This window comes from Notamacropus eugenii, chromosome 3 (genome assembly GCF_028372415.1).
Source record: "Notamacropus eugenii isolate mMacEug1 chromosome 3, mMacEug1.pri_v2, whole genome shotgun sequence".
Lineage (NCBI taxonomy): Eukaryota > Metazoa > Chordata > Mammalia > Diprotodontia > Macropodidae > Notamacropus > Notamacropus eugenii.
Genome location: NC_092874.1, coordinates 458,635,701 through 458,655,798, shown reverse-complemented (window position 1 = coordinate 458,655,798; position 20,098 = coordinate 458,635,701). Strand labels below are relative to the sequence as shown.

At 40.5% G+C, this 20,098-nt stretch overlaps 1 protein-coding gene across 24 annotated transcripts in view; it reads right to left on the bottom strand.

Annotated features, from left to right (window-relative positions):
- The window catches only part of MAGI1 (membrane associated guanylate kinase, WW and PDZ domain containing 1), a 703,366-nt gene that overhangs the window by 117,205 nt on the left and 566,063 nt on the right, over positions 1 to 20,098 (bottom strand). For all 24 annotated transcript variants that reach the window (XM_072598734.1, XM_072598737.1, XM_072598738.1 and 21 more), the window contains 2 exons: positions 16,310 to 16,516; positions 6,685 to 6,892 (listed from right to left, as the gene is read on the bottom strand). In XM_072598734.1, the coding sequence (XP_072454835.1) occupies positions 6,685 to 6,892; positions 16,310 to 16,516 (415 nt within the window). The remainder of the gene's footprint in view (positions 1 to 6,684; positions 6,893 to 16,309; positions 16,517 to 20,098) is intronic.

Here is a 20,098-nt window from a genome sequence, read left to right as displayed (position 1 = left end):
GGAAAGAAAAACATCTAGATTATCCTGCTTTCATTTTGTGCGCAACCCTAATAATAATCAACAAATCAACAAGAATTTATTAAGAGCTTATGTTTCAGGCACTGTTCTAAGAGCTGGGTATATACTAAAGGGTGAAAACACAAGAGCCTTCAAAGAACTCATTCTAAATAGAAGAGACAAACACAGGCTACCTGCATGGCTCAGCTCAAAGTGCTAGGTACTCTGCTCCATAAAAGGGATGGGGATAGGTTCAGATGAAGTCAATTAAAAAAAAATTATAATAAATTCAATCTAAAACCCAAATCACACCAGCAACCACAGGCAGAGACAGAAGCAACCAGAGGGAGAATAATTTAACTTTTTCCTGCCTTAGTGGGGTGAGGGAGAAGGAAGAGAGAGGCTGGTTGTGGTATTTGCTATCCTAAAGTTCTTTCAAACACTCACAAGGGAAAGTTTCCATCTTAAAGAGATAATGGGTCTATGAGGAAAAGCAGTCTGACATAAATAATGGATAAAATGGTAGCCAAGAGTAGGGAAGACCTGCTCTCTCTTATAATGGCTGTATGACCCTAGGCTAGTCACTTAACTTCTCCACATTCTAAATTGAAGAAAAACTACAGACATGCACTGGTAGGAGAAATTCTTCATTGGGGAAGATGAACTCACTGATCTGGCTAAAAAAAATCTATTAAGAACAAAGTAGGAACCTATAGCTGATTATTTAAGGTCAGCATGGGTATTAATGTCACTGGCACTCTTTTTCTTAAGAGGAATGGAGTAGAACAACTGTATTTGCAGGATAAATAAACCCTAAGACTAGAACCACAGTGTAAAAGGGGCATGACCATGGACAGCACCCGTCTACTCATCTCCTCAGTTTCCTCAGCTGTGTATACTCTACAAGACTGGAATTACAGGTTCAGAACTGGAAGGAGCCTCAGAGGCAACAGATGATGCAGTAAATAGAGAGCTACACCTGTAGGCTGGAAGACCTGAGTTCCAATCAGCCTTGGGCCCTACCTTTCTCAGTTTCCTCATCTGTAAAATGGGGATAATACCGTCGATCTCCTAGGGTCATTACCAGGATGAAATGAGGTAATATTCATAAAGTACTTTTGCAAACATTAAAGGGCAATAGAAATGCTAGCCGTTTATTAGTGTTGTTTGTTTTTATTTTCATCCTAGTTCATTTAAAAGATGGAGAAAACGGGGCCAAAGAGCTAGCACAGGGCAGAGCACATGTGTGTGCTAGTTTTCCAATTATGAATCATACATTCTCTGCACTGGAGTAGCAGCAGCAGCAATAGCAGTAACAGCAGTAGGTGATAATAGTGGTAAGGATGATAACAGAGCTTGCACTTACATAGCGCTTAAGGTTTGCAAAGCTGCTTTATCGAACACCTCAGCTGATCATCACAGAAACTTGGGAGGCAGGCGCTACTGTCATCCCCACTGCACAGATGTGGAAACAGAGACGAACTGACGGGAAGTTACTTGCCCGTGATCACGTAGCTAAGAAATGACTGAAGCCAGGATTGAACTCAGGTCTTCCTGACTCCAGGCCCGGCATTCTATAAATTGGATCACCTGCCTGATTACAGACCTCACTACTTACTTCCCTTGGGACATGAGTAGAATGAGAGACAGGTGACAGACAAAAAAAAAGACAAGAAAGTAGAATGAAAAGACAAGAGTCCATCAGGTGAGGTGGGAAGATTTCCCATCTTTCAACTACATGCAGTTATTTACTGGATGCTGAATACACGCTTCCACGTAGATTATGTCCACAGGGCCCTGTCGACCCTGGGAGGTAGGCATTAAAGTTTTGGTGAAGACGAAAAGAGAAAATACACATGAAAACCCCATGAACAAGACTGAGAGTTTCAACCTTTTCTATGCTCCTATTGGCATAGAATGTCACTAATACATTAAACTCAGAGAGGGGAGCTCCCTCCACCCATGCAGACTGGGACCTTCTCTGCCATTCACAAGAAAAGAGAACTGCTCTGAGCACCTAAGTTCAGTGACTGACCCAGATCACACAGCCCGTACATGTAAGAGATGAGATTGCCTTTGGGTCTTCCCACTTAGAGGACAGCATCCTATCCAAAGGAGCAATTATTACTACTATTTCTTCCCCGCTCTAACTCACACATGGGCTCAGTCTGAATATCAATTTCATCTTTGCAGAATCATTAGAACGAGATTCCTTTTAGCTGGAAGCCTTTACTCTTTGCAGACTGGCAGAGAGAAAGAGACAGACAGAGAGAGAAAGAGAGAGAGAGAGACAGACAGACAGAGACAGAGACACACACACACACACACACAGAGAGTGTGTGTGTTGTGTGAGGACCTTCTGACTTAAAACCTGGAGGTTGGAGTCTGAATGAAAGGCCTGGTTATTTCCCTCATTATGCTGCATAGCAATTCTCTAGCAGAGTGAATGAAGGCACTTTAATTCATTCTTGTACTTCAAAGCCCCTAATGTCTTTCATTAATCTCAGACTTCTGGATTGTACTTTAGAAACATTGCAGGCAATACAAAATTACTGCAATAAAAGGAGCTTAGCTCAAAAAGTTTGGGGGATTTAAACTCTCCTGGCCAATTGCTTTCAGAGGGGTACTGTCCAACTGGATGATTTTCACAGGGGTTTGATTCAGTCAAGGTTCAAATGCATTAGAAAAATCTCTCAGAAATATATTGGATATGTTGGGATCATAATAAGTCTTTCAGCTTTCTTGGTTGCCAGCTAGGATTACATTAGCAGTGCAGATAAGGTCTAGTGTGGTTGAAAAAGAACTACGTGCAGTCCACAGATAACACTTTCAATCCCAGTTTGCATCGTGCTAGCTGTCTGACCATGGGGCAAGTAACTTTTCTAAGCCTTATTTTTTTTCTTATCCATATAATGGGTATGTAAAGTAATACCTGCAGTCCTTATCTCAAAAGGTCATGGGGAGAAAAGTGCTTTATTGACTTTAAAGGGCTAAATAAATGTGATTAAAATATGAAAGAAAACACACTAGATCATAACTTTGGAGGCAAAAGGGCCCTCTGAAGAAAGCACCAAGTCTCATCGTTGCATTTTAGAGATGAGAAAACTAGGGTCCATTAAGGCTAAGGGACTTGCCCATGTAGGAAGTGACAAGTGAGTTATAAGTGTCATTGTGTGAGGGAGCAGATAATATTCAATTTAATTCAACCAGCGTTCATTAAAGAACCTACTATATGCAGAAAGTACTATATTAGGCACTCGGGCAAAGGTGATGAAGACGGGGAGGTCTCTTTCCTTGGATGTTTAAGACCAAAGACTGGACTTTGAAAATGATTTCTTAAAGGTCTGCATGAGTATTATATTGACAATAGCATCAGATTTAAAGATAATAATCGCATTTACATAGCACTTTAAGACTTGCAAAGAATTCCATAAATATCCTATTTTATCCTCAAAAACACCTTGAGAAATGGGCTTATTATTATCCTCTTTCGACAGATATAAGGAAACATAGGAATACAGGTTAAGAAACCTGCGCAGGGTTACCCAGCTAGTAAGTATCTGAAGCTCCATTTGACCTTGGCCTACCTGACTCCTGGCCAGCTCCACCCCCTGGCACCGCCTCAGATGCCCTTGATCTCTAGCTAGAGAAAATACCTGAGAGCGGTTCTTCACTTTCTTTGTGTGTCACAGCCCCTTTACCATGGTGAGGCCCTTCTCAGACGGGTGATTTTTTTTAAATAAGTGAAGAAAATACTAAGTTTTAATTGGAGGTTAGGGGAAATATGTAAGCTTTCTTCCATCCAAATTTACACACTGCACCCCTTATACCCTGGCCTTGAAATCTATCTGTGGGTCTGAGGTTAAAAATTTGTGCTGTTGAGATCACCTCATCCAACCCTGCCCACTTTATGGTTGAAGAATCTAAAATCCAGAGGGGTTAGGGATAGAAAATCAGTGGAACAGGCAGAATTGGAACCTCAGTGTTTGGACACTAAATCCAGTGTACTTCTGCCACACTTCAATCAATCAAGCAATGAACACTTGCTCATAGCATCAAATATAATTGATCATTCAAAAGTGAGGGGAAAGAAGGAAGGAGGGAGGGAGGGAAGGAGAGAAGACAAAAAGAAAGAAAAAGAAAGAAAGAAAGAGAAAAAAAGAACGAAAATGAAAGGAAGGAAGGAAGGAGGGAAGGAGGAGGGAGAGAGGGAGGGAAGGAGAGAGGAAAGAAAGAATGAAAGAAAAAACAGAAAAAAAGGAAAGAAGGAAGGAAGGACACTCCTTGGACTCAGACTCATCAAAAACATAATTCTGGATGCAAATTGAGGCACTTGGATGACAATCAATGCTTCGGGATGAAGGACATCATGAAACATAACCAAAAAGTTCTTATTACTCAGGAATTTAATTTAAAACTAAGCAGCAAGCCTCAAATCCTGTAATGTTTAATAAAGGGGGTGCCTTCTACTCGTCAGCAGCAACGGCATGCACGGGCTTTGTACAATTCCCTATGACACATGAAGTCATCTACACAGCGGCAGAGCCACCTCCGCATGGCTGGGGAGCCAAGCGTTCCAATGTACTGAAGTTGCTAATGGAGTATTAGCTCCTCTCAACTCCCAGCAGTGAAATATTCCTAATCAAAATATCTTTCTTTTCAACATCTAAGCAACTATAATCAAGAATTTTATCAAGAAGAGTTTTCGATGTTGGGAAAACAGTCATGACACTGGTTCTGTTTTGTAGAAGTGGGGTTTTTTGGTTTGTTTTTCCCCTCCGACTGTCATTCTATTTATTCAGCAAACATTTGTGGGACCTCTGCTCTGTGCAAGACACTGCCCTGTGCATTTGAGGGGGATGAAGCAGCATGTCAAGGCCCTAAGATTTCAGTATGGGCTGATGAATATCTAACAGACACAATCCATTCGTAACTTATAAAGAGGTGCCAGAGGCTCAAATGGATTCAGAGGGTTGCCTGAGCAAGCGTAGGAGGCAGCTTTTGTGCTCAGGTTTCCCAGACTCCAAGTCCAGTGGTCTTCATTGCAGAAGACAGCAAACCTTAAAGGCAGTCGCTGATGGCCAAAAGCTCAAACAAGCCTTGTAGAAGCCTCATGAAGTTAACAGGTGATGCTTAGGCTTTGAATGAGTGGGTCATTCTTCTTTATTCACTGGGCGTTTTTTTTTTTTTTTAAATCTGGACCCATGAATTCATTAGTATAGCCAGTTCTCAAGTTTGGAAATGTCCTCAATTACTCAGATCAACAGCTCTACTTCTACTTGTATCTTAAAGAGTTGCCTGGGGGGCAGTGCAAGGTCAAATGAATTGCCCAGGATGACACAACCAATATATGTCATAGGCAGGGCTTGAACCCACAACTTCCTAGCTCCATAAACAAGCTTCTATCCACTAAGCCACTCAAGTCTCTGAAGGCCTTTTTTTAAACTTTTTTTCATTAATTAATAAATTTATTTATTTTTAGTGTTCAATATTCACTTTGATAAGATCCTCTCCTTTTCCCTTCCCCCTCTCCAAGATAGCATGTAATCTGATATAGGCTATACATGTGCAATCATATTAAACTTATTTCTATATAAGTCATGTTGTGAAAGAGGAATCAGAACAAAAGGTAGAAACCATGAGAAAGAAAAAAAACAAAGAAAAAATAGTATGTTTCTATTTGCATTCAGACTACATAGTTCTTTTTCTGAAGGACTTTTTAAAGGACTTCATAAAAATCAGTGTTGAGAGTCCACAACTTATTCCTCCCATAAGGCAGCTAGGTGGTGCAATGGATAGAACACCCTTAACTCCGCTACCTGAGTTCAAATCTGGCCACTGACACTTCTAGCTGTGTGACCCTGGGCAAGTCATTTCATCCTGTTTGCTTCAGTTTCCTCATCTGTAAAATGAGCTGGAGAAGGAAATGACAAACCACTCCAGCATCTGTGCCAAGAAAACCCCAAAGGGGTCACGAAAAGTCTGACACAACTGAAAAACATGACTGAACAAAAACCATTATGATTCCATAACCATCCAAGTCTGGATGAAGCATTTGGACTTCAGATGAAAGGATCACAGCTATGGAGATATAAACAAACCCAGAAGCTGTTCCAACACCTTCATTTTACAGATGAGGAAACTGAGTCCCATGGAGGTTAAGCAGCATGCTGAAGGTCACACAGGTTCTGTTGGGATGGGGGTAGATTTGAGACCTTCAAGTCAGTGCTCTTTCCTATGTACTATGCTACTTCCAGTGGATAAAGAAAAAGGACTATGCCAGCATCCCTTTGCCTCTGCTCCTTGGGAGAATGAGGGACTTCTCACAGAAGGCTGCAGGTGCCACTACTTTAAGGCCTAAATTAAGTTTCCTACAAAGGGCTTCCTGATTCCCAAAGTGCTTAGTCATCAGTTTTCCACTTGAAGCCTTCTTTCTTTTGGGAAACGATTAACCTCATTCTCTCACAGTCTCTTCAAACTTAATGAAAGGATCAGAATGAATACTCTGTTCACTCTTTGGGTGAACCGCAAAACTTCCCGAAAACCTCTTTAAAAAGACATAAATTTCTATCTGATCATCCCATGCAATACACTCAGCAGTCAATCAGTTAGTTCAGACTTGGCTTCTCTCTGCAGCCTTGGGAGAGGCACACACACATACAGAGAAGAAAGGGGAGTATACTTTACTCTATAAAATAGACTTCTCCATTTTCGGTATAGGCCATCTCCCAGTTTTCAGGTAGAGGACCTAAGTTTTCCTCTGCACAAAGAGGTAGGTATTGAGGGAGCTTCTGAGATGGTTCCGTGATGGGAACAGGGGTGATGCTACTATTCACAGATGGCAAGGTTGTCTCTCTTGTACTGTGGGGATTGTGCTCGTCTTGTTCTCCAGAATCTGTGGAACGGACAAAAAAAGAAACAGGGTAAGAGAAATTGCATTTGGAATCACAGAGGCTCAACGGCGGGAGGCTCCTCAGAGACCATGTAGCCCAACCCATATTTTTTACAATCTACCCCACGGGCGGCCTTCCTAGCCATTGCATAAAGCCTTCCATTGAAGGAGGACTTACATCTCCTAAGGCAGCACAGGATTCAGGTTCTCAATCAGGTAGTTAATTAAATTATTATGTAAGAGTTTTCCCTCTCTTCAATTCTAAATCTGTCTCTGTAACTTCTACCTATTGTACTCGAGGACCAAACAGAATGAGTGAGTTGAAGACAACTATCACATTTTTGCTTTTCTAAGCTAAGCAATCCCAGTCCTTTCAACCAACACTCATGTCATGAACCACCCTGACTACCTTCCTTTGGATGCTCTCCAAGACTTACTAATGTTATTCCCAAAACAAGATGTCTAGAACCAAATGCTCCACTACAGATACATCCTAACCAAAACTGACCCCTATCCCTTCTATAGTTATAAATGCCACGCCTCCCTTAAAGGCCAAGAATTCTAGTTTCACATTAGATATTTTCTATAAATGAAAATAGAACCACTCTGGTTTCATTGCTTAAAACAGTTCTGGGCACTTAAAGCTTAATAAAAGCTTTGTTGACTGCCTGACTGACTTAGATTTGATTTGGCAGAAGGCATCAAAACGATCCATCAGATTGACTCCTTTAAAAGGGAAGATGTTGGAAAATATATTCAGCTCCGATATCTCTCTCAAAACTTGGTTAGTTGAAAGCAAAAGAAGAAGCACCTTCATAACTCAAATTCCAAAGACTCTGAAGCAAAATATCCCAGCAAAACATGACCCCCAGCTGCTTTGGGCTTCCACATGCTTGAACTTTCTAAGTCAAAAGATTTTTTTTGGAGGAAAAAAGTTGCTTTTGAAAACAGGATGAAAAGAAAAGGAAAGAAAGCACTAACGTAATGCCCTCACCAGCCACTGTTTGTATTAGCTCATTTAAATATTTTTAGTAGATATTGGCCAGAAGGAAAGACTATCTTATGAATTCTGATGGCCAATACAAACAGGAGAAAACTATGCAGATGGCATTTCAATGAGTCAACTTCAAAGCTTCCTTTTGAAGGAAGTCTGTATCACCAGCTACTTCTGCAGAAGGCAGATGACTACATGCACTGATTTTAGAGCAAAGAGAGACCTGGGTTCCAATCATAGCTCTTCTATTTCATTACCTCTGTGACCCTCAGCAAATTATTTGACCATGCTGGCCCATCATTTCTTTATTCATAAAATGAAGCTGTTGCACTAGGTGGTTGCTAGGACCCCTTTTTCCTTTGAAATTCTAGGCCCTTATCATGCCAGAAATGTTAGGACTTATTTTATAATATAGTCCTCTGAGGCAACAAGTCTTGTTGCCTTCTTGTCTGAGTAAGCCATCATGATTTATAAAGAGGCAAATGTAGGTTTGAGCCAAGGAAAGACTTCTTTTTATTCATAGCTCTCCAGTGGGGGAAGGGTGGCCACTCAAAGGACCGGTTGCTTTTCATAGAGGCCCTTAAGCAAAAGCTGATTTATCATTTGTCTAGTATGTTGTACCAAGCAGCAGTTGGATCAAATGACTAATTTTGTGGTCTGGGAATAATATCAAATTCAGTTCAATTTAATTCAAATCAAGTATCTATTGGATCTTTTATATCTGTGAGAGGCAGCATGGTATGGTGAACAGAAATCCCAAAGACCTGGCTTCAAGTCTTGCCTTTGTAACACTGACCAAATGACACAGAATAAGTCACTTGATCTCAGGGGCTCCAGCCAACCTTCTCTGATGATAACTCTTCAAAAAATTATTCTTAACTTAAGAAATAAAACAAAAGTCTTTGATAAAGCTTATAGTACTCATTTCTGTTAAAAACACTTGAAAATATAGGCATAAAAGGATTTTTCCTTAAGTTGATAAAAAGCATTTACCTAAAACCATCAGCAAGCAGAATTTGAAATGAGGACAAGCTAGTAGCCTTCCCTGTCAGGTTGGTTGTGAAATAAAGATGTCCACTGTCACCAACATTATTCAATAATATATTAGAAATCCTAGCAATAATAATAAGGGAGGAAAAAGAAACAGTTCGAATCAGAATGGGAAATGAGGTGATAAAACTATCTCTTTTGTAGATGATGTGATATACTTGGAAAATCCCAGAAATGACAACTTGAAGAGAAAGTTTCGATCAGTTTTGGTAGAGGATGGTACTGTGATGAAATCACAGGAACCAAAAAAAAAGACAGAGGTGAGGGAAGAGGGAACCAAATTACCGTGTGGTGTATATGAAGACAAAAATAGCTTCTGCCCTCAAGACTTACATTTATTTACAATAATTTGTTCATTTTAAGAAAACAGAGTTTTCATGGCCCTTATTTGGTCCACTTGGTTCCTTAAAATGTTAGGTAGTTTATTCGAGAGAAAAAGTTGGGAATCCAATCAGAATTCCTCTGAGCCTCCAGTGAGGGAAATTGCTAACATTAATTAGGTAGAGTTTGGGCCTTCTGGTCTCTTTATGGAGGAGACCAATATTCAAGTTTCTGGAAAGGTCTGAGTATTATATTTTAGCATATATGAATAGACCTGTACCTACAGAGTAAATTGGGGTAAGAGCCGACCTTTTCTCAAGACTTGGTGTCAGCTTGGGTCTTCTCAAAAAATGGCGATCTGGTCAAGGCTTTCCTCTATACTCTCATTTTCTGCAGTAGCTCTTATCCTTTCTCTGATTGCCCCAGGGTGCCTGATTACTTGGTAAGACCCTAATCTTTTCTATCTATCCAAACACTTAGCATTTCCATCTGGTTCTGAGATAGTTTCTTTCCTTTTACACAAAGTCTTTATGGCACAACCAACTCTCTCAAATGAAAGGAAGTTTACTGGCTCTATTTATTCAGTCTAGATTGAGTGATCCAATTTAATAAGTGTTATTATCTAACAAAGGTAATTACTTCTAAGTGGGTGGGATGATGCATGGATCCTCACCTTCTAAACTACCAAGTATCCAAATGTTACTTTACATATTCTCCTGGTACTGTAATTGGTTGTGTTTGTCCTTTTGGAAAAGGATCGTGATATCAGGGAGATGATGACATGACTTGCAGTGGACTTTGATTTGAGGGAGGGGGTGCTGTGCAAGGTCAACAGCCTCACTTTCTCCTCCAAAGTTATCTGGATCCAGTAGCCATCAGGATGACTGGAGATGGCTCAGGATGTAATGAGAGAAGCTGGACCTTTTAGGCTAAGGCCTTTTCAGGTTCTCACTTTGAGGGAGGCAAAGCCCATTCAGTGAATAAGCCTCTTTAAGAAATGAGACAAGGGATGGCCCCTTTAACCTGAAAAAAAAATCAATCTGGGAGGGGAAGACCCTCAGAGTCTGATGCAAATAATGCCAGTATCCTGAGAATAATGGTAATGGCCAATATTTTGTGGTTGTTATTGATGATTTCATTTCAGTGCCTGACTCTTCATGACCCCAGTTTGGGTTTTCTTGGCATTGATACTGGAGTGGTTTGCTATTTCCTTCTCCAGCTCATTTTACAGATAAGGAAACTGAGGCAAACAGGATGAAGTGACTTGCCCAGGGTCACCCAGCGAGCAAGTGTCTGAGGCCAGATTTGAACTCAGGAAGATTGTAGGTCTGGTACTCTGCCCTTGAGCCACCTAGTTGCCCCAAGCCCATATTTGTAGAGTGCTTTAAAAGGTTTATGATTTACTTTATATCTCATCTCATTTGAACCTCATGATGACCCCATGAAAGTGCCATTGCTCTCCCAGCTTTACAGAAGAAGGGACTGAGGCTCAAAGATTCTTGAGTGACTTTCCCAGGGTCACCCAGGTGGTAATTACTTGAGACAGGACTTCTGTCTCAGATTTCTTGCCACATCCAGTGCCGTATCCACCATACTACGCTGATTTTCCAAGTCATTATTCAATCAATCAACAAGCATTTACTTTTGTGCCAAGAAGTGCATGAATTAAAGGAAAAAAAAAGACTTGTTATTATCTGTTTCTTCTCCCTCCAACCTATTTCTAGGTAACCTTACAATAGGGATAAGGAAAGAAGCAGTCATTTGATTGTGTTGGGAACTCCCAGGTGAGAAAACTATCTTGGCCCCATGGAGGTCAGCACCTTCTTTGCAACTTAGTTTTGGAGAGGTCAAATAATGTCTCCTTTGGGTCACAGAGCCAGTGTGCATCAGAGGCAGGGCTCCAATCCAAGCCTTCCTCACTTCAAGGTCAGTTCTCTACCTACCTGCCTACCTACCTGCCTACCTACCTACCTGCCTACCTACCTACTTACCTGCCTACCTACCTACCTGCATGGGCCACATTCAGACTCCAGATTGTACAAAGGAATAATTTTCTGACAGGTGACCAAAGATCAAAAGAAAGGGCCCCTGTACCCTTCTTCAGAGCGTATCACAGAGGAAATACACAGAAAGCTATGGTAAGGTGCTTAGAGATACAACAGATGAGGAAAATAAAATTTAATGGGGTAGTTGCTCAGCACTGATTGAGATGAAGTTAGTTTTAGGAAGGAGGGATGATCTGTTGATTGACACTTAAATCCTTTAATGACCAACATGTCTTACAAAGCAAGGCTAGTCCCATGTATGGAGTATTAAAACACATTAAAAACAGCTACACAGGAGACAGTATAAAATGAGTTATCAGAAAAGCACAGTTCTAACTGCTAATCTCCAAACTGTATCCATTTCAAGATCCCCAGGGGGACTAACCGTATCTAAGAGGGATTTAGTTTGCTATAAAATACTAGAGAAGAGAAAAAAAAAAATGAAGGGGTTATACAACTCAGCTCTGTTTCTAAAATCCCACTTACCAATTAAAATTCAGAAGACTATTCCTTGTCTTTTCCCCTAGGAGGGCTGTAACAACTAGAATATTCAGACAGAGATGATAGTTACATCAGAGAGGATTTTAATTTCCTATGGAAAATCTTTTCAACAATTGAATTACTTTTAAATTATCCAAATATTTTAAAGCACCTTGAATGCTTCCTTTGAGGTCAGACAAAGCCCTAATCAATCCCCTTTCTGAATGAAAATAAAAAGCTAAAAATTGAAGGCTCTGCCTCTCATATACATTAGAATCTTATCATTCAAATTATCAATGAATTGGGAATTTCATTATTTTTACCAGATACAGATTTCCTATGAAATTGTTAGTATTTTTTTTATTATAGAACCAAAATATACAGACACAATGAGCCAGAAGTCCCCAAACATCTCTGTTGAAAATACTTTTCACTTGGTTTAATTAAACACGTATTTATGAAATGCCTCTAAATGTCTGAGGAGAGATCTGAACTCAGGTCTTCCTGAGCATACAGCACTCTATTCACTGTTATCACCTAACTGTAGCATTATTGATTATGGTCTCTTCACCTCTGGGATCTTTAGGTGGCTCTGGAGTCCAAAGGGGCCTGAAAGAAACCCATTTCCTTCTGCATTACTGAGGTCATGAGTCTTTTTTTGACATCTGATTATAATCTCTTTAGAGCTATCTGTACTGCTGATGCTTAACACAGCACCTCATGTGTGGTAGATGCTTCAAACAATGATAACAAAGCTTTGGTTGGGGTGCTGGTCCTTTCCTATAATTCTTTCCATTCTTTAGGTATTTCATTGTCTTGAGTGGTAACAGAAAGAAAGATTGGAAAATGGAGTTGCCATGATGATGATGTCTAAGACTTCACATGAGGATAAACATGGCTTCCATGTGAAACTTCCCCAAATACATCTAGCAATGAATGTGATGTCTGTAGAAGAGTTTAAACACACCCAAACACCATCAGTTGTATAGCATTAATCATTCTCCAGGCATGTTGTTGGATGCCAGGTGATGACAGATTGATGGCATCCCCAGAGGTGCCCTTGAATTTGGGGATGGTTTATTTGATATTCCACATAGGAAGGAGATGAAGATACCCGAGTAGTCATTTTTCAGTCATGTCCAACTCTTTAAAGGGAGCATATTACTTCTCCTTAATTGGTTCCACGAAAAACAGAATATCAAACCAAACTGTGATAAAGGCTAAGGCTGGTTAGGAACTCTGTTGTACAAAACTGAATGGCCCCACTCTGCTAATGAGCTCCTACTTCAATGACTCTGCTATGGCAGCAAGATAACCATAGCACATAAGGGCTCTGCCAAAGGAGCCCAACACCTTTTATGTTGAATTAACTTTGAAAATGGTCCTAATGACCAGCTCAATCTGCTATCTGAGCTAAGCTAATTCCAGAGAGTGGGACATCCTTGGAAGGTTGGCCACAGTGACCCATGGGTTCTGTTCATGGGTCATGGGTCATGGGTCATGAACAATCAAATCAAGTCAACATGTATTTATAAAGCACCTACTATGTGCCAATGTGCTGAGTGAAAGATTGAAAAAGACAAAGCATCTCTCAGACCTCCTTCCAATTCTATGGTAACACAATGGAAAAGAAGTCACAGGGTCAAGAGTCATGTAGCTATCAAACCATATCACAGAAATTTGAGATCCTTCTCCAGTGGCATCTACTGGAATAAGTAAATCATATCTAGAGGGACAGTCTTACTATAAATGGCAAATCAAAGACTTGGCAGTTAAATGGAAAGATGACCAACAGGTTTTTCTTGGAGAGGTGAATAAAAGATTTAGCTGAGTTGGTTTCATTTTTGTCCCAAGGGAAAAAAGATCACTTTGGGGGGCACTTGGTCATCTCATCTCCCAGTCACCAAGGTGAGTGTAAATAGACCATGATGAAGAGCTGTGCTCCTCCTAAGGCAAAGTCTTCTGGTGAGATGAAACTGTAGCACTATCTTATGGTGAACCTAACTGCTAGGACTTTCAAATCCTAGCCTTTGATCTAGAATAACTTTGATACTAGAATACAAAGGCAGAGTGGAGACATATTGGACAGAATGGTTCTGTGTGGAGAATTTCCCACAGATAAACAGTCAGTTTGAATCAGGATTAGAACTCCAAACTCCATGACCCCAAGGCAAGGTCCCTATCGACTGTACTACATTGTCTTTTATCCCCAAGGAAGCTATTTTGTGGAAGGAAGGAAGGAAGGAAGGAAGGGAGGGAGTAAGGAAGTGAGAGAGGAAGGAAATGAGGGAGGAAGGAAGCGAGGGAGGGAGGGAGGAAGGAAGGAAGGAAGGGAGGGAGGAAGGAAGAAAGTGAAGGAGGGAGGGAGGGAGGAAGTGAGGGAGGAAGGAAATGAGGAAGGAAGGAAGGAAGGAAGGAAGGAAGGAAGGAAGAAAGGAAGGAAGGAAGGAAAAAGTACTTGTTAATTACTCACTATATGCCAATAACTGGAGATACAAATAGAAATCAAGACCTTCCCTGTCCTCAAAGAGCTTCCAGTCTAACAGACAGCACATGTGGGAAGCAGTGGCCAGGGAGGATTGTTTTGGTTTGGCAAGACATAGGGACAGTGAGTAAAGCCAATGGAAAGGAGCCTGTGATGTTGGGATAGGGGGCAGCCTATTCTTGTGCATGTAAGAAGTGGTTATCAAAGAAATCATCAAGAAATGACTTAAGCATGAACAAGAGGATGTGGGTCAGTCGTATAGCATGAGTAAGGAATAACCGGCAGGAAGCCCAAGGACTGTGCTGAGAGTCACAGAATGTTCAAAGAACTGGTCAGTCAGAGAATCTCAGAGGTGGCAAAGATCTCAAAGGCCATGCAGGCCAAATGTTTTGTTGTTCAGTCATTTTTCAGTTGTGTTCTACTATTCATGACCCCATTTGAGATTTTCTTGGCAAAGATACTGGAGTGGTATACCATTTCCTTCTCCAGTTCATTTTTTTACAGATGAAGAAACTGAGGCAAACATGGTTAAATAACTTTCTCAGGATCACACAGTTAGCAAGTGTCTCAGGCTAGATTTGAACTCGTCTTCATGAGTAAGGAAGACTCTAGGCCTGGTGCTGTGTCACCTAACTGACCCCAGGCCAAATGTACCCAAATAAGAATTCCCTCTACAAAATATGTAGTGAACCATTGGTTAATTCAACCTTTGTTTGAAGACCTCAAGTGACAGGGGAATTGTGACCTCCTGAGGAAGTCCTTTCTAGTTTTAAACAACAAACTGTTAGAAAGTCTGCCGTGTGCTAAGCCTAAATCTGCCTCTTTGCCTCTTCTACCCATTGCATATTGGACAAAGGCCTTTGGCACGCTTTATAGACTTCCTCCCCAGATCCCCGCTCTCCTGCCTTTACAGTGGAATGATCAATGGACATGGACAAGAAATACATAGGATAAGAAACAGCAAATGACTTGCCATCTTCACCAGTAAAATGAGGGCTAATATTCACTGACAGAGCAATGGGTCCCTCTAAGGAAGTTTGTGCTAAAGTTTTCTTTATCCTAAAGTTTAAGGGTTCTACCAGTGGAGCAGTGGTTTAAAACCATTCAACTCATCTCAGTACAAAAGCATAAAAACGATGCCAGATACCTCTGAGTACTGCTGACTCTTGCCAACTCAAACTGGTATATATCATCATCAGGAAATTTAGTTGACAAACATGAAAAAAAATCACACAGATGTCTGTATTATTAGCCTTTGGTTTGTAACTATACATTCTCACCTATCCCACAATTCCCTTCAACCCTCAAATATCCCTTGTGGCAAAATAAAATCTATTTAATGCTCTAATATGTCCCTTTGGGGGGGAGGGGCTGCAGAGCATGTAATGGCAAAAATAACGGGAGCACAGTCGTATTACAAACCCAACTGCCATGACAGACAGCTGCCTCATATGTTGACAGATGGGATAATGTCTACTGTTAAAAAATATTTAAGAAATATTTAAGCATGGTGAAAACTTAAGAGCCAATATGCCATTCCAATTTTCCTCATAATCCGTCTTCATTCATGGTGGTTTGCTTCAAAACGATAAGATGTTCTTGTCAATAAAGTGGAGTTCGATGTTAAGCTGTCAAATGAACGCTATCATTCTTTTGATAAGAGACAACTGGCATTGTGGAGAGCTCTGAGATAGATAACAATAATACTAACTGATGATGATGATGATGACTGATAATAAATGATAATCCATGGGTAGTGAATTTAAGGGAAAAGAGAGGTGATAGAGGTTATTCAATACCCCCCTTCTGCAACACATATTTTTAGACCTCTTTAAAAAAAATGCTAGATAGGACAGAAACTGAATAAAAGGAGGTGGAGAGAAAAACGCATAGCTGGTAAAAAACCAAATGATGTGGTCAGACTGAGAACTCTGGTATCCCTGCCAGATGTCTCCTGGGAATGGCCAAGAAAGAAAGAGCCAAGCTCGCCTGCCCCACTCCCCAGCCCCCATCTCCCTTCCAGAAAGAGAAGCTTTCCCCTTTACCTGTCAAACTACTGTTCATTTCAGGGACGTCATCCTCATCGTCATTTTCCGCATGCACTATGCCAGCATTTTGCATATCATTGTAGGACTTGGTGCGTTTCGGGGTTGACTGCTTGGAGCCCGTTGGAAGGTTGTGCAATGCATCAGTGGGAATCACTTTCCCGCTGACGGGTTGGCTGGGAGGTTTGGGTGTCCCATAATAGTTACCTAGGTGATAGAGACACATTTGCATGTTTCAGTGAGAATTAACCAAAAAAAAAAAAAAAAAAAAAAGGCATGATTTCACTTTCAACCCCATCTGAACATAAAGAAATTAATCTGGAAAACTCCAACGGCCTGTATTTCTTTTCTGGGATGGATTAGAAAAAGATGTCTTTCCTCTTCAGCTAGACATGTTGAATTCAGAAGGCGGGATGAGAGTTGCATTGTTTAGGTTCAGGCAGCATGCAGGGACTGAAACAAAGGCGGCGGGGCTGGAACCCTCAACTTCATCTCATTACATTTGAATTTTAATTAGTCACCTTTTTACATGTGTGCACCAACACAGTGTACAATCCATTTGGAGGGAGTCCCAAGGAAATGAAAACCTCAGCGTTGCTCCCACCCCGAGGGGGCCTGAAAGGCTGCAATGACCTTCCCTATCAATAGAGAATCTCAACGAGGGGCTACAGCATTTTTTAAAAAGTAATCTTTCTTTATGGGAAACATTCCCCCAAAGGAAAAGGGGGAAATGCCACGTGGCACTTATTTAATGGAGCAGTAGCCTTGGCTTCCAGGTCAGTTAGGCAAGGAATGCCACTTGCCAAGGTGTCAAAGGATTGGCATTGGCCAATGAAGCCTCTTGGAGTAGCCATTTTTAAATACCACATGTCACAGTAGGCCATAAGTTACAGCAAACATGGAGGCAGGCAGTGGAAGTGTTATGGATGTAACTGAAATTCTGTTCATTTTTAGAATATGAGCAATGAGAATTTGAATCATATGATAATTTTCCAGAATTCACGATTTATACTAATTGGGACTTTGCTGTAAAAAAGGCTAGAAAAAAATGATGTGAGTCCATTCAATAAATCAAGATGGTTCAGTATAGTGATGGACTTGTGTAGTGAGTCACAGGACACAAGTTTGAATCCAGGCTTTGCTGGTCACTCCCTTATCTGAACTTGGGTTAGTCAGTTTACTTCCTTGGGTCTCAGTTTCCTCATATGTAAAAATGAGGGTATGGAAAGAAATGATCTCTCTGATCCCTTCTAGTTCTGACCCATGAACCCATGAACCTATGGTCCTATAATATTTGTAATTCCCTTTTGGTTTTATAAAAACAGAGATTACAATTATACATCCTCGACATTTGTCTCTTGGAAGATTCCTAGAGCATGGTCTAATCTTTCCTTCTCTGGGGCTCCTAACATTTTGTGTATCATGGAGGCAGTTGGTTGGCTGGTGAAGCCTATGGAATCTTTCTCAGGATAATGTGTTGAGTGCACAAAATGTAACACACAGAATTACAAAAGAAATTATTATATTCAAATAAAGGTGTATCCCAGTTTACAGACCCCGTGAAATGTATTCAGAGACTTCTTTCTTGTGGATCAGTGGCTTCTGGGTCAAGACCCTTAATCTTTATAATAATAACAAAACAACAGTGGTGATGTTGACGATGATGATGATGATGATGATGAAGACGATGTCTACAACAGACCCTATGATTTCACTGATGGAGGGAACTCCCGGTGAGAAATTTCTTCTACCTAGATGTCATTCTATGGGAGGTAGGTATGCTCTGTGCCAAGCAGAGACAGAGAGGATTGCTTAGAGCCTTGAGAAGAGACATACTCTCTTGTCCTGATAAAAATAGCTAGCATCTATAAAGTACTTTGAATTTAGCAAAATGCTTCTGATATGTTATTTCATTTTGTCCCCACAATGACTCTCTGGATCAGGGACTATTATTACTCCATTTTGGAAGTGATGCCACTGGAACGCAGAGAGAGTAAGTTTCTTGACCAGGATCTCACTGCTATTGTCAGACATGGGACCTGAACCCGTGTCTTCCTGACTCCTTCCATTATGCATAATTACTTCAATAAATTGTGTGGTTCTTGTTAATCTTGAAACAAAGAAGAGCTGGGTACATATTACAAGGGATCATGTGTGGCAACAAAAGGGTGGCTGAATTTACTTCTAACCAATTATGTCTTTATAGGTGAAGATATTAGTAAGTGAATGTTTCATGATTAGGCACTTTAATGTTGCTCAACAAACGGCTGATTTTGCAAATACACAGACCTATTAATGTCAGCTTCAAATATAAATGGAGAGGTCTGAGATCAATTCAACAAACATTTAATACATGTGCTCTCTCGAGAAAACATTTAATAAATGTTTGTTGAATTGATCCTACACCTCTCAGTTTATATATACACACAAAAATATATATGGAGAGAATATACATGCATATGTACGAAGAGAGGCCATTTCTCAGTCTTTGTATATATAATTATGCCGGTCAGCTTTGATTTTGTCATCTTTGATGTTCTTTCCTTTTCAGTTCTGTAGTCTCGATGTATGTTGTTTTCTCCTGGTTCTGTTAAACCTCATTTTCCATCAACTCACAGTCCTCCTGTACGACTTTGAATTCTTCAAACCATCATTTTTTGGGTGTGGTTATTCCATGCATTCATTTACCACAATTTGATTAGTCATTTTCCAATCAATGGGCATCTACTTTTTCCAATTCGATGAGGACATTTTAAAGTATGAACTAGCCATTTCTTCTCAGCCATGATCCTAATACAACCAGACTGAAACCAAATTGGAGCCATGACCAGGTGGTATATGGATACTGAGAAGTCAACCAGGATGGGACATCCTATGTGCTATAGGAGGTATCCCCAAATTCCTAGTACAGGCTTAAGGTTCCAAAGTTTAAAACTTTCTTTATTTTGCACACCCAAGACACACAATCACTCTTTGGCTTCTCACATCCCAGGTCAATCAGACAGCCTTACTTTGAGACCCCAACCATGATTCTCCACTATAAAATTCCTGCCATTCTTTACTTCTCTTCAGTATGTGTCCTGTAAGTTTGCTCCTAGCTCTAATCCATGGGCTCTCCATGTCATTGGAGATGGAGGGCTGGATTTGAAGTCAGGGAGATCTGGGTTGGAATCCTACCTCAGAGATGTCTGATCCTAAGCAAGTCACTTATTTTGTCTGAGCCTTAGTTCACTCATGGAAAATAAGGGGATTAGATTCAATGGTGTCTAAGGCTCCTTTAAAAATCTAAGAACCTAATTTATGCTCTATGCTCCTTCTTGTTCATTGGGTTTTTCCAATTCTTCCTCTTCTTATGGTATGTCTCTGGGACCTACTGCCTTATTTTCCCATGGCTGTGAGGAACCCAACCACCACAGTCAAAGGACCAGGAACCCAAGATGTTCAAGCACCATAGACTCTGGGAGAAGACTCTTAAGCCTTAAATAAAAATCAGGTAAGCATGTGCTTGGATTAACATAAAATTCTAATTAATTAGGACTTCAACTTGGCAAACTACACAATTTCTTGAAACTATCAATTGATTTCCTCATGTTATTATTAATGTATGTTTCCAGAACAGGTCTATCACACTGGCTAGTCTGCACAAAGTTTGTAGGCCTCAGTATTGGCTTTGAAGTGAAAGTTTATAGGATATAAGAGTTGAGACTAATAATTTATAAATGAAAAACTCTATCAGTAATTCTAAGAGGCAGTGAGTGCTTCCTCCCAAGATCCCCACAATTCTCAACT